General features: G+C 41.3%; 1 protein-coding gene across 4 annotated transcripts in view; it reads left to right on the top strand.

Annotated features, from left to right (window-relative positions):
• LOC123513924 (potassium voltage-gated channel protein Shaw-like) overlaps positions 1–15,000 on the top strand; it is a 45,055-nt gene that overhangs the window by 12,096 nt on the left and 17,959 nt on the right. For 2 of the 4 annotated variants that reach the window (XM_045271418.1, XM_045271420.1), the window contains exons 3-5: positions 1,197–1,329; positions 5,519–5,698; positions 14,444–14,607. In XM_045271418.1, the coding sequence (XP_045127353.1) occupies positions 1,197–1,329; positions 5,519–5,698; positions 14,444–14,607 (477 nt within the window). The remainder of the gene's footprint in view (positions 1–1,196; positions 1,330–5,518; positions 5,699–14,443; positions 14,608–15,000) is intronic. The other 2 variants (XM_045271419.1, XM_045271421.1) reach the window with 1 other exon arrangement.

The raw sequence follows: 15,000 nt of genomic DNA on the forward strand, positions 1-15,000 counted from the left end.
AAAAAAGGTACACCTATTTACGAAACTTTGAAAAAATAAATTATTCCTCATAAAACACCGACGAGATACGCACGCTGCTCTAAACTGTTACGAAAAAACACACATGTATATACCTTAGCATACGTTACACTCAGAGAAAGAAAGAGCTATTTTCAAAGTAATATCGCAGGCAGAAGAGAGAGAGAGAGAGAGAGAGAGAGAGAGAGAGAGAGAGAGAGAGAGAGAGAGAGAGAGAGAGAGAGAGAGAGAGAGAGAGAGAGAGAGAGAGAGAGAGAGAGAGAGAAACGGATATTTTTCAGGATAATTTTTCAGAGGAGAGCGAATTCTTAATGAGTTTTATCTGGCAGGCTTGAGATAAGTGTCCTCGGGGGATGCAGGTGGGCTCAGGTGCTGGCGTCTCGTAGTCAGCGGGGCAGAGAAAGACTAATTTTGTATGTTGACTCGTCCCAGCTTCCCATATGTAGTGTATGATGTTCGTTAACCCCCTTCCCTCACTCAAGATTGAAGAAGTGCAAGTAAATGTACTTCAAAATTCAGCATACAGTGTGAAAAAGTGGATTAAAGTAGAGTCAAATGTGGTTGCGTGGACGTCAACAATTACCCCAACTACAGTCCCATCCACTCAACGCTCTCACAAAATATGAAGCCCACCATCCACTCTCTCACTTTCCCACTATCACTCCCCTCACTTTTCCTCACTATTTTCCATCTTTTCCTCCATTTCGCATGTCCTTCCCTTTACCACACCCACTACCACAGTCCAATGCCCCATCTTCCAACCACACCTGCCCCTTCTTTTTGTCCATCTCCCCTCTCCCCTCTCCTTTCGACCCCTTCACTCGTTCCCTTCACTTTTCACTTCCAGATGTGATCACTCTCCCTGTATCATTCCCCTCACTTCCTTCCTCTTTTTCCCCTTATTCCGCTTTCCTGTCCCCTCTCCCTTTAATTCCCTCCCTCACTGCTTCCTTCCTAACGTGATCACTCCCTGTATCACTCCCCTCACCTCTTCCTTCCTCCCTGTGTTGCCCTCTCCCCTCACTCTCTAATTCCCTCCTCTCTTAGTTCCTTTCAGACGGGATCACCTTTTCACCAACCCTTTCCAACTCTTAACCCTCCCAAACCAAGGCTCACTCCCAACCAATCAACCAATGTCACGTATCCTCACAGCCCCTTCTCGCTCTCCTCTCCCTCAGAACGGGCAAGCTGCACTACCCGACCAATGTTTGTGGCCCGCTTTTCGAAGAGGAGCTGGAGTTCTGGGGACTGGATTCGAACCAAGTGGAGCCGTGTTGCTGGATGACGTACACGATACACCGGGACACGCAGGTAAGTGGCGGATAAGAGAGAAGTGGCCAAATCAGAAAATAGCAAGATGAAAATGTGGGCAAGTATGAAAGAGGACAAGAAGATATGGCGGTACAAGAGTTAAAGAGTTTATTAAGAAAGGGTAGAAGAAAATATTAAGTGATGCACGTGAGAAAGTATAGGAGAAGAGAAGTGTAAAGTTAGAGATGGCACGAAGGGATAGTGGTACAGGAGTTAAATAGGAGTGAATACCTGGGAATTTGTAGTAAAAGGTGAGGGGATGTAGTGGCAAGAGTCTGTCTAATTAGTGGTAAAGACACAGAAGCAAAGGTAAGGAGGAGATTTTCTTAAAGGCGACGAGTTATGAGGTAACACAGACTTTGGTTGTTTCTAATATACTTAATACGTGTAAATGACGGCTTTTGCACACACACACACACACACACACACACACACACACACACACACACACACACACACACACACACACACACACACACACACACACACATTCCCTGGAATGATTATTGCTTCCGTGTCAGAGACCCATCTCTTTGTGCTGAACGCATAACAGAGGTGTTAGTATCTGGCATGGAGGCGTACATTCCTCATTCTTTTTCTCAACGTAAACCTTCTAAACCTTGGTTTAACTCAGCCTGTTCTCGTGCTATACATGATAGAGAGGTTGCCCACAAAAGGTACTTGAGCCTTCCATCTCCTGAATCTCATGCACTTTATATCTCTGCCCGGAATCATGCCAAGTCTGTTCTTCAACTTGCCAAACACTCTTTCATAAATAGGAAATGTCAAAATCTTTCAAACTCAAACTCTCCTCGTGACTTCTGGCATCTAGCCAAAAACATCTCAAATAACTTCACTTCTTCATCTTTCCTCCTTTATTTCATCCTGATGGCACCACTGCCATCTCTTCTGTCTCTAAAGCTGAACTCTTTTCTCAAACCTTTGCTCACAACTCCACCTTGGACGATTCTGGGCTTGTCCTCCTCTCCTCCTCCCTCTGACTATTTCATGTCTACAATCAAAATTCTTCGTAATGATGTTTTCCATGCCCTTGCTGGCCTAAACCCTCGGAAGGCTTATGGACCTGATGGGGTCCCTCCTATTGTTCTCAAAAACTGTGCTTCTGTGCTTGCACCTTGCCTGGCCAAACTCTTCCAACTTTGTCTATCGACTTCTACCTTTCCTTCCTGCTGGAAGTTCGCCTACATTCAGCCTGTTCCTAAAAGGGTGACCGTTCTAACCCCTCAAACTACCGTCCTATAGCTTTAATCTCTTGCTTGTCTAAAGTTTTTGAATCTATCCTGAATAGGAAGATTCTCAAACATCTGTCACTTCACAATCTTCTGTCTGATCGCCAGTATGGCTTCCGTCAAGGTCGCTCTACTGGTGATCTTCTGGCTTTCCTTACTGAGTCTTGGTCATCCTCTTTTAGAGATTTCGGTGAAACTTTTGCTGTTGCGTTAGACATATCAAAAGCTTTTGATAGAGTCTGGCATAAAGCTTTGATTTCAAAACTGCCCTCTACGGCTTCTATCCTTCTCTCTGCAACTTTATCTCAAGTTTCCTTTCCGACCGCTCTATTGCTGCTGTGGTAGACGGCTACTGTTCTTCTCCTAAACCTATTAATAGTGGTGTTCCTCAGGGTTCTGTCCTGTCACCCACTCTCTTTCTATTATTCATTAATGACCTTCTTAACCAAACTTCTTGCCCTATCCACTCCTACGCTGATGATACCACCCTACATCTTTCCACGTTCTTTCAGAGACGTCCAACCCTTCAGGAAATTAACAGATCACGCGGGACGCCACGGAACGCCTGACTTCCGATCTTTCTAAAATTTCCGATTGGGGCAGAGAAAATCTAGTAGTTTTCAATGCCTCAAAACTCAATTCCTCCATCTATCAACTCGACACAACCTTCCAGACAACTATCCCTCTTCTTCAATGACACTCAACTGTCTCCCTCTTCCACAATGAATATCCTCGGTCTGTCCTTTGCTCATAATCTTAACTGGAAACTTCACATCTCATCTCTTGCTAAAACAGCTTCTATGAAGTTAGGTGTTCTGAGGCGTCTCCGCCAGTTTTTCTCGCCCTCCAACTGCTTACTCTGTATAAGGGCCTTATCCGTCCCTGTATGGAGTACTCTTCGCATGTTTGGGGGTTCCAGTCACACAGCTTTGCTTGATAGGGTGGAATCGAAAGCTCTTCGTCTCATCAACTCCCCTTCTCTGACTAACTGTCTTCAGTCTCTTTCTCACCGCCGAAATGTTGCATCCCTTTCTATATTTTATCGCTATTTTCATGGTAACTGTTCTACTGATCTTGCTAACTGCATGCCTCCCCTCCTCCTGCGGCCACGCTGCACAAGGCTTTCTTCTTCCTCTCATCCCTATTCTGTCCAACTCTCTAATGCAAGAGTTAATCATTACGCTCAATCAATCATCCCTTTCACTGGTAAACTCTGGAACTTCCTCCCTGCATCTGTATTTCCAAATTCCTACAACTTGTCTTCTTTTAAGAGGGAGGTATCGAGGCATTTGCTCCCCTAATTTTGGCTGACGGTTTTGGCACTCTTCCCTAAGTAAAAAAAAAAAAATTGCCTTGTAACGTTTTCTACCACCTACACATTCTTATCATTTTGGTCCACCTTCTATTTTCTTAACATCTCCCTTTTCTCCGCACTTCTTTCCTCAACTGACATTTGTTTTTCCTCCTTTTTTTGTTTTACTTTTCGTTTTTTCTTACCCCTGAGCAAGTAAACACGGGTGAAAATACACAGCATAGTTAAAAAGTCCCACTGACTCGGAAAAAATACCATAATTTAATTTTTATCCGCTTCCCCGTCAGTGTTCCCGTCTCGTGGTCCGCGACTCTCGCTTATTTTTCTCTCCAATTCTTCGCCACGTCTTTATCTTAAGTAAACGTTTATTTCATGCGTTTTATAAGGGGTGTCAACTGCTCTTATGAATAATGCTGGAGTTCAAAAGTTTTTAGATTAGATCAGAGGGATTCCATATACTTTATTCTCTCTTCGTGAGGGTTTCTCACTCTTGCTTTAGAACAGTTTAGTGCTCTAGGGATCATCCTGTGTGAAATTTCATTATTTCTGACGAGTTCTGAAATATATTTATGTGTCTGGGGCGTCTCAGACAGCATGGCACTCTTCCACCATCTCTTGAGTGTTTCCAGACAGCCATATTCACAAATTGTGGTTTCCCATCAGGCGCCACACTCCCCTCCACCCTATTACTTTCATCACACGTCCTTCACTTAGGAGCAGAAACATTACATTGCTCTCTGTTTCTAGTCCTCACAGTTTCTATACAACCTCCAAATTACTTCACATTCCCATTAACCCTAAGTGGTAATGATTGTATGGTACGCTTTTTATCGCTAGGGTAACCTTTGTTGGTTATGCTTAGTTGAAATATTACTTATTACAAGGATAAGAATGTTTTAGTTACCCTATCACTCCTTGTATTCGCTTGATTTTTTTAGGTTCTCTGTAGATTAAACCTTCTGTTCGTTCTTTCGTCCCCTGCCTTTACCCAAACAATTCCCTCTGAGCCCGGAGGTTATTGAACGAGGCCCAGGATAAAATATGCCTAGATTAGCTTCCTTTTTCTCCCTTCTCTTTCTTGTCTCCAAATAAAAAAAAATTTCATTGAAGGACGCCTATAAACAGCTATAAGTAACCTATTTCATCTCCTTTGTCTCCTGTCTCGAAACAATTACCATTGTACAAGAAGCTTACTCATGAATGTCCAAGAGTAGATAAAATCGAAGCCCTGCTCTTTGTTTTTTTCTCTCTATATATCCACTCAAATATTTTTTCTCAATGCTAGGAGGGTACTCAAGAAAACTAAGTTCATTTTTTCTTAGTGTTCTTTAGGGAATGGATCCTCAAAAAAATTTTTCTTTCATATTTTTATTTCTCTAGACCAATACCCCTCTTAAGATAAAAAAAAAAAGGTAAAACGTCTTAACCTTTTCAATGCAATACGAAACAGTTAACAACACCAGAAGTAATGCATGAAAAAAGAGTATTCAGTTCTTACGTAGTTTAAAGACTGGAGGTAGCTGTAGAACAAGTAAAAAAAAAATCACAGTGATTAGTAATTAAGGACATATTTATCAAATAGCAATCGAAGCGTTTAAACAATTCCTTTGTTTTATCCCTCTTGCAGGCGACTCTGGCCATCCTCGACAAGCTGGACGTGGACACCGATCAGCCGTCAGAGGAGGAGATCGCCCGCAAGTTTGGCTACGAGGAGGATTACCTCAGCGGGCGCATGTCGTGGTGGCAGAGGACCAGACCCAAAGTATGGGCGCTCTTCGACGAACCTTACTCCTCTTGGATGGCTAAGGTCAGTTACACTCATGGTTTTCTATGGAGGCTTACAGGGTTTGGCAATGGGCATGGAAGAGGTACATAGTAGGAAGAAGAAAAGGAGGAGGAGGAGGAGATACGAATGGTTAAAAAAAAAAAAACTCATGTCCACGAATCACTCAAAGAGTAACAGGATGTTCTCAAAGGATGAGTCACTGGAAAGTCAAGAGAAGGACTTACATGCGGAAATGCAGAAATAAAAGAGAAAATCATTGCGAAGTCATAAAATCCTAAAAATTAGTCACTGCAGATTAAAGAAGTTAGGTGAGATGTGGTTTGGTGTGGAATCACAGATCACTTTAAAAACATGATCAAAGAAGTCGCTGGAGAAGACAAGATCACAGAGGGAATATTTTCAAAGAACGTTAACAGAAACATCTGTATATGGCTAGCGAGATAATCTCAGCGAGTACAAGATGAGTCATAGATGAGTCACTGCAGATCAAGAGGAGAGTAATCAAGGAAAGAGTGATAAGGAACTCCCAAAAGACTCACGAAAAATCAATGAATTAGGGGGATGGGACAAAGAGAGAAAGTGAAAATGGAGGATCAAAGACGAGAGAAGTGCACAGAATCACCAGCACTGGAAATGAGTAAGGAAAAGGAACACGCAGAGAGAAAGAAGACTGAGACACGTAAACATGTAGGCGAGGTCACGCGAAAGGCAAGGCAAGAAGACAAAGAACAGATCGAAATACCGATACGTGGAGATGAGCGAGGATGGAGGAAAGGGCGGAGAAGTCAAGGCTGGGGCGAGAGATGAGCCAACATTAAAAATTTGTCTCGATGGAAATTAATCAGGGAAGGAAGAGAGAGGATAGGAGGAAATTATGATGCCGTGTAACACGTCTGCTGGGAGGGAAGGAGGGAAAGGGAGGTAGGTAAGAATGGATGGAGGGAGGGAGGCAGGGAGGAAGGAATGGGAGGAAGAGTGGTAGGTTGTATTGTGATGCAGCGTCTTCCTGTTTAGTGTATTAGTGTGGTGGTGGTACAGGGTATGTTTCATTAAGATAACAATTAATTCACAACAAAGAAAATTAACCGGATTAAAGAGACCTTAGTGATGGCTTGGTACCTCGGCGACACTTACTGCTGACCACGTCACTGTAATGGTGGAAGGAATGGAGTCCTTGCAGAACAACTAATGTGTCACTACAGTAATCCATTGAAAATGTATCTCATTCATATAAGAAATTGTGTGTGAATTAGATATGGTAGAAGACACCATCTCTTTTTTACGTTCCTCTCAAATCCCATATTGTTCTCTCCTATAGAACATGATGTCATTTTGGTTTTCCTACCAGCCTCGGCTGGAGGGATGATGGAGTGATGGAGCCTTCTCCTGTGCTATCCTGCTTGTCACTAATAGTTACAGAGGAATAGTTAGCCAAAAAGCATAGTAAGGAGCTTAGAGTATGTAGCCTTTGTATTCCTTCTCCTTCCCTTTCGTTACAAGAACACCCGACATTATCTATTAGTCTTCCTTCGATGTTCTCAGAAAAATTTTCTTCCATCCCTGTGAGCCAATAACAAGCAACTCTACCCTTTCTCGCATTCCTATTGGTCGCAGCCACTGACGCATAAGGGACTTTGATGTATTGTGAAGAACTGTTTGATTTCTTTTCTCTTCGGTGTCCTCCGCCTATTTCCTTCCCTTGGGATCAATAGAGACTATCGATTACCAGGAAGTCTCGACTGTCTTCCAGGAAAATGACATTCCACTTAGGCAAGGGAGAAAAAAAGCAAGGAAACTTATAATGAAGGAATCGTACACTTGGTGAAGATGGTGTGTGTGTGTGTGTGTGTGTGTGTGTGTGTGTGTGTGTGTGTGTGTGTGTGTGTGTGTGTGTGTGTGTGTGTGTGTGTGTGTGTGTGTGTGTGTGTGTGTGTGTGTGTGTGTGTGTGTGTGTGTGTGTGTGTGTGTGTGTGTGTGTGTGTGTGTGTGTGTGTGTTTGTGTGTGTGTGTGTGTTTATTCATGTGTGTCCTTTATTCATGTCTCAATCAATAGGTTAGTTTTCTCTGTATGACCTGATTATATGCCATCTCTCTCTCTCTCTCTCTCTCTCTCTCTCTCTCTCTCTCTCTCTCTCTCTCTCTCTCTCTCTCTCTCTCTCTCTCTCTCTCTCTCTCTCTCTCTCTCTCTCTCTCTCTCTCTCTCTCTCTCTCTCTCTCTCTCTCACAACAAATCCTTATACTAGTCGAATAACATGTAGGGTGTTTAAAAAAATTACTTTATTCAGTACCAAAAGGATGCTTTTTAACTTTTATGAAGGAGAAGGAGGAGGAGGAATACAAAGAAATGCAAGGGAAAACTAAACAGCAGCAGACTTTTTGATCCTTTCAAGGCTGCTTGATAACTATTTCTAACTAGTTACAGGGAAGAGATAGGACAGCAAAGGAAAAGGCTCCTCCCCATCCACCACGCGCTCCAGCTCTCACTGGCATGGAAAATAGTTGGGAAAAGTACCATGCGGCATGTATTATGTAAAATTTTTTTTTAAATAATAAGGATGAAAGGATATTCTGCTATTCACCTCCACTTGTCTATGTGAAAGAAAAATACACAAAACAATAGTATCGTTAAGGGTTATGTGTGTAATTATTCGCACATGAAGAGAGCTTGCTGATGGTTAACCTTTAAATATTTGTAAATTTCAGTTTAGAATGATGCAATAGAATTGCTGTTTACAATTTCTGATGGAAACTTATTACAGATATAAACATTTCTGTTGAAGACAAAGTGCTTGCCCTTGTAAGTTTTGAAGCGTTTGGGTGTTATCTAAAATCCATTATTCCTTGTCATGTTAGAATGATCAATAATAAAAAACTTATATGCGTCAAGATTGTTAGATTCTTTAAAAATTTTGAAAACTTTTATTAAGTCTCCTCTTATCCTGTACTTCGTTAAGCTGAATAGATTTACTGTTTCATGTCATTCCACATACAGCTTATTTCTCAATCTTGAAATCATATTAGGAAATCTACCCTGTATATTTTCTAGCTTTTCAATATCTATTCTGTAATATGGCGACCAGAACTACACACAGCATTCGTGCTAGGGGCATACCAGTGAGTATATAAAGCAAGAATAACCTTTACGGATTAAAATCCAAAGGATAGAAAGAGGAGGAGAACGAGGAGAAAGAGGACGAGAACGAAAAAACAAGGACGAGGAGGAGGAGGAGGAGGTACAACATATAAAAGTTAGAGAAAAACAAAAGAAAAATTTTGAGGAGGAGGAGGAGGAGGAGGAGGAGGAGGAGGAGGAGGAGGAGGAGGAGGAGGAGGAGGAGGAGGAGGAGGAGGAGGAGGAGGGAGGAGGAGGAGGAGGAGGAGGAGGAGGAGGAGGAGGAGGAGGAGGAGGAGGAGGAGGAGGAGGAGGAGGCAGTGAAAGATATCAAACGGAAAAGAATAAAAAAGGAAAAGTTAAAGGAGGAGGAGGAGGAGGAGGAGGAGATAAGATATGAAAATTAGAACAGTTAGAATAAAAGAACAAAAAAAAATTATGACCAAGAGGAATATGAGAAGAAGAAAGGAAGCGAAGAGTGAAAAATAATAAGAGAAATGAAAAGAAAAGAAGAAAAAAAAAAGAAACATGAACTCGTGTAAAATGAGAGGAGGAGTGAGTGTCTTCTTCGCCCCTCTTCACCAGCACGCCTTTTTAAAGTGACTCATATTACGAAGATATATTACTATTATTATTTTCTTTCAATATTTTCTAAGTTTAACTTTTTTTTCTGAATAAGAATAATACAGCACCATTTTATTAATCTCTCTCTCTCTCTCTCTCTCTCTCTCTCTCTCTCTCTCTCTCTCTCTCTCTCTCTCTCTCTCTCTCTCTCTCTCTCTCTCTCTCTCTCTCTCTCTCTCTCTCTCTCTCTCTCTCTCTCTCTCTCTCTCTCTCTCTCTCTTCCTGGCTCTTTTGGTCTGCTGTATTTAGAGATTTTTTTTCCATCTCCAACCACTTACCACTATCTGAGAACCAATCTCTTCCCATCTTCCTCTCATATTTTTTATCTATGAACCTTGAACCTGTTAGTTTTAGGCCTGTCCTGATTGCTAATCCTGAGAAACTTATCTACGTTACCTTTTTTATATTTATTACGTGTGTGTGTGTGTGTGTGTGTGTGTGTGTGTGTGTGTGTGTGTGTGTGTGTGTGTGTGTGTGTGTGTGTGTGTGTGTGTGTGTGTGTGTGTGTGTGTGTGTGTGTGTGTGTGTGTGTGTGTGTGTGTGTGTGTGTGTGTGTGTGTGTGTGTGTGTGTGTGTGTGTGTGTGTGTGTGTGTGTGTGTGTTGAAGTCCCTTTACGTAAACAAACTATAAAAAAAAATCCATTATCATCTCCCAGCCAATTGATTGCACCCGTACCGCGCTCTCTCTCTCTCTCTCTCTCTCTCTCTCTCTCTCTCTCTCTCTCTCTCTCTCTCTCTCTCTCTCTCTCTCTCCTCTTCCTCCTCCCTATGCTCCATCCTCTGCTTTTGACGAGATTGAGCGTGACCGACGACCCCGTTTATCTGGCTGGCTGTGATCGGCGAGCACCATCTACCTGATTGGTTGAGTGGCGCGCCCGTCAGTCACACCAACAAGAGCCGCAGAGTCCCACAGCAGCGGTCAGGTTCAAGTAAATTGCTACCTACTTCTCATTTCCACTTTACTTTGTGTTTCCTCTTTATAAAACTTAGGCATTGTTGGATACTTAGCAGAGCATATGACTAAACTTTGTGAAGTCCTACAGAAGTGGTGAGGACCAAATAATCTGCTCTTACATCCATTACATTTTGTTTTGTCAGTTTCGAGTCTGGTTCACTGTTGGTTTCTTTTCAAAATCTTAGTAAACAGTAGAGTTTTAAAAGATATAGGCTAAAGTTCGTGGAGAGCTACATTCGTGGGCAGAATTAAGTAACCTGTTGTCACTTCTATTGTACTCTGCATTGTCAATTTAAAGTCTGATGAGCTGTCAGTCTACTCACATAAGCAAGTAGATCATTATTAGATGCATGTATACTCGATACATAGTTAGTTGATTAGAGATTCTAGGAATTGTGGGAAGATATTAAATATGAATATAACAGTGTGGTATGTTACTTTGATCTGTAAATATATACAGAGAGCAAACACAAAACTTTCCCCCAATCGATCGTCCTAAGAATGTGACACGTTTTCCATTCCCCACCACTTCACCGCTGGCAGATAGAAGGGACCAAATTTACGAACAAAGGGCAAGAAATTGTCATGAAAAAATTGTGTATGTGAGAGATAATAAACAGCAATGTGAACAAGGGTAATAAGACAAAGCAGTAAGGGAAAGCAAAAAAAAGAAATAGAAGAGGAGAGAATGAAGAGATTTAGGGAAGAGACAGATCACAAACAAATGAACGAAACAATTAGATGTTGAGAGCTGCATTAATGAAAGATTACAAATACGAGTAACAAAATATAAGATAGCTCTAACAATACCAGGCATTAGATAAAACAAGAAAATACAGGAATCACGAAGAAAAATATGAGATGGAGAAACGAATGTCAGTAAAACTTCATACATAAGAAAAGAAATAAGGCAATAATAAATGAAACAAGTCAGTAAGTGAAAAGAAGAAGAAACAGAGACAATTAGAGAATAAGGAGAAAGGCGTAAGTTAGATATGCAAGGGGAGAAGTAATGAATGGATGAATAGCAAGGGAATGAGAAGTATAGAGGAGAAGGGCGAGTGGAGTAATAACATGATGCAGAAAGTGAAGAGGAAGAGAAGAGGAGATAAGGAAGAGACGGGTCATTGGGAGCTCACTGCGTAAATTTAAAGGGAGGGAGTTGGCGGAATAGTCTGAATTAAGAGCAGTGAGAGTAGTAAATGTGGCAGATTCTCTCTCTCTCTCTCTCTCTCTCTCTCTCTCTCTCTCTCTCTCTCTCTCTCTCTCTCTCTCTTTCCTGTTTGTTGTGAAATAATCAACAATTCATTAACCATCCGAAAATAAGTGTGAGAGAGAGAGAGAGAGAGAGAGAGAGAGAGAGAGAGAGAGAGAGAGAGAGAGAGAGAGAGAGAGAGAGAGAGAGAGAGAGAGAGAGATTATCACACTTGGTAAAATACATAAAAGTGATGAATGAGAGGAAGTCCGGGAAATAAACAAAACGAAAAGGAAACAACACAGCGAGAAGGAGAAAGAAAAAAAAAAAGGAAGAGAAAGAGAAAGAGAATAAGAAAGAGAAAGACGAATGTAGGTGAAAAATACCGAACAATAAATTAGAAAAAAAGCAAAAAAGGTGAACATTTTGAACTGAGAACAAAAATAGAAGAAAACCGAAGAATGACTAAAAAGATGAGCACGTTAAAGAAAATGATGAGAGAGAGAGAGAGAGAGAGATAACAATCTGGTATGGACGGGAGAACAAAAATAAATAAATTCCTATAATAGATAACTCATGTAGGTCGAACACTCATGATAAAAGGTAAGAACAAGAAATAATGAAAAAAAAAAAACAGACCAAAAATATAAAGATGAGGTTATTTATAAGGAATCCAAAACAAGTAGAAGGAAAATTTTGATAAAAAGACATAACAAAAGAAATCATGAAGAAAATACAAAAAAGATACGAAAGAGAAGTTGGAAAAGGATACAACAAATAAACAAAAGAAGATAAAGCAATAAAGAAAACAACATAAACCCAGGAAGAGAGAAAACGGACAAAAACACAAATCTATGATACAAGAAACTAACAAAGAAGAGAAAATATGTTGGTAAGAAATAGATACAAAAAAGAGAGTAAAAAGTCATTACTACCAACACACACACACACACACACACACACACACACACACACACACACACACACACACTCACACACATTCACACAGATATAGATATCTGAAACGCCTTGAAACACATTTAAACACATTGAAACACTTTACAACATTCTGAAACCCCTTGAAAACAGTGAATCCCTTTGAAAACACCTGAAACCGCGCCAAAAGGTGAACAGCGCCACCTCGAGTAACTCATTACGTCCGTAATTACGGGGGACGCGACAGGTGACATATGGGTGATTAATAGAGGTCGTTAAGGAACCATCGGGCTTAATTACTCCATGGTCCAGTAATTAACATAAATTTTCACTCCTGCCAACCAGTCTGGATTGAATGTTATTGAGTGGGTTTGATGGTGACGTGTTCCTGGTTACTATGGGATTGGGTTACGCTGATTTTTACTTATTATTTTTCTTTTTTTTTCATTAGGTTGCCCTTTTTCAGTTATGGTGATGGTGGGGGTGGTACTGATTTTGTGGTTATGGTGGTGGTGGCGGGGATGGTGGTGGTAGTAGTAGTAGTAGTAGTAGTAGTAGTAGTAGTAGTAGTAGTAGTAGTAGTAGTAGCAGCAGCAGCAGCAGCAGCAGCAGCAGCAGCAGCAGCAGCAGCAGCAGCAGCAGCAGCAGCAGCAACAGCAGCAACAGCAGCAGCAGCAGCAGCAGCAGCAGCAGCAGCAGGTGGTGGTGGTGGGGGTGGTGGTGGTGGTGGTAATGGTAGTAGTAGTAGTAGTACGAGTGAGTAACTTGTCGATTTTAACGTACTTTTTTTTCTTTTCTCTCTCTCTCTCTCTCTCTCTCTCTCTCTCTCTCTCTCTCTCTCTCTCTCTCTCTCATCCGATCACTCCCTTCAATCTATCCTCTATCTTTTTCTTTTACCTTTTCCAACATCACAATGGCTTCCTTTTCTTTCCTCCATCTTCCTCTCCTCCCTTCCTTCCTCCCTCTCTCCATCTCTTTACTCCCTCCCTTCCCTTCCTCCTTCCTTCTCTCCTCTGTGATCCTTTTTAAATCTATTTTTTGTGAATGCGTTATATCTTCTATATCTATTTTGCATTGCATTTTCCTATTTTTTTATTAATCCTTTGTTTTTCTAATGCATTTATCTTTTTTTGTTTTCTCTTTGTTCGTCTTTTCTTTTCTCCGTCTTTTATTTTTCTTTCACGGTCATTCATTACCTTTAAAACTTCTTGGGCTCATTATCTATCATCATTATCATCACTATCACCTTCATCATCTCTTCCTAACGCATTATTCTTTCTTTTCTATTTTTCATCTTCCTTTTTCTTCCTCTAATACCTTCTCGTTTCTTTCTCTCTTCTTCCTCCTTTCCTGACACTCTACTTTCCCTGCCATCTCGTAATTCATCCTCCTCCTATCCTTTGCCTCTCTTCTCTCCTTTCTCCTCTTCATCTAAGTCTCTTCGCTTCTTTTCTTTTTCTTCCTCAATGTCCCCCACCTTCTTTTTCCCTTGTTTTCTTTTTATTTCATCCTATTTTTTTTCTTTCGCTCCTTTTACTTTTTAACCCATTTATTTTTATTCATCTGAAATCTTCCTTGTTTCCCATTTCTTTTATTCCTCTCCAATGACTACACCTTTATTCTTTCCTTCTTTCTTCTTCTTTCACTTTATTACCATCCACTACGCCCTCTATTCTTCTTTGCTTCTCTTTCTTTTCCAATCCACTTTTCTACTCTTCATTTCAATCCTTCAACTTTTACCATTTTTCTATTTCCTCCCCTTAATGTTCCCTACCCTCCTTTTCTCTTCATTTTTCCCATACATCCTTCCTTTCACCTTCGCTTCTCTTTCTCGCTTCCATCCAATCAATACCTTTCGCTTCACCCGTTTCTCTTATTTCTGATCTACTAAAACTCCTCCTCTAATCCCTTTTTCCAACTCTTGTTCCTCGACCTCAACACCAGCAGGTGATCGCCATGCTGTCAGTCTTCTTCATCGTGGTCTCCATCCTGTCCTTCTGCCTCAAGACGCACCCCAATATGCGTGTACCGGTCATCGTGAACGTGACAGTCAGATCCGTAGACAGAAACGGCTCTGTCGCGTCCAGCTGGTACCTCAACAAAGACAGGTAAGAGGAGACAAGTGAGAGGGAAGAGTGAAGGGAAGGAACAGACCGGGGGAAGAGTTGGAGGAAATATGGAAGGAGAGACAGAATACAAAGACCAAACAGCAGCTGACCTTGAGATTCCTAAAGGCTTTTGAGTGAAGGGGATGAAGAGACACGGAAAAGGAAAGGGAAAGTAGGATAATAAAAAGAATAGATACGGAAAAAAACAGAGAGAGAGAGAGAGAGAGAGAGAGAGATGGAAGAACTGGAGAAAACAAGTTAGAAGACAGGTGCAAAGTAAAGAGAGACAGTGAAGACGAGAGAAATGAGAGGGAGGGGAGAAGACAGGTGAGAGGAAACAGGTGAGAGCTAACGAAGAAGGATATAGAGGGAAAGGAAGAGTAAGAAAACAAA

Source organism: Portunus trituberculatus, chromosome 37 (genome assembly GCF_017591435.1).
Source record: "Portunus trituberculatus isolate SZX2019 chromosome 37, ASM1759143v1, whole genome shotgun sequence".
Lineage (NCBI taxonomy): Eukaryota > Metazoa > Arthropoda > Malacostraca > Decapoda > Portunidae > Portunus > Portunus trituberculatus.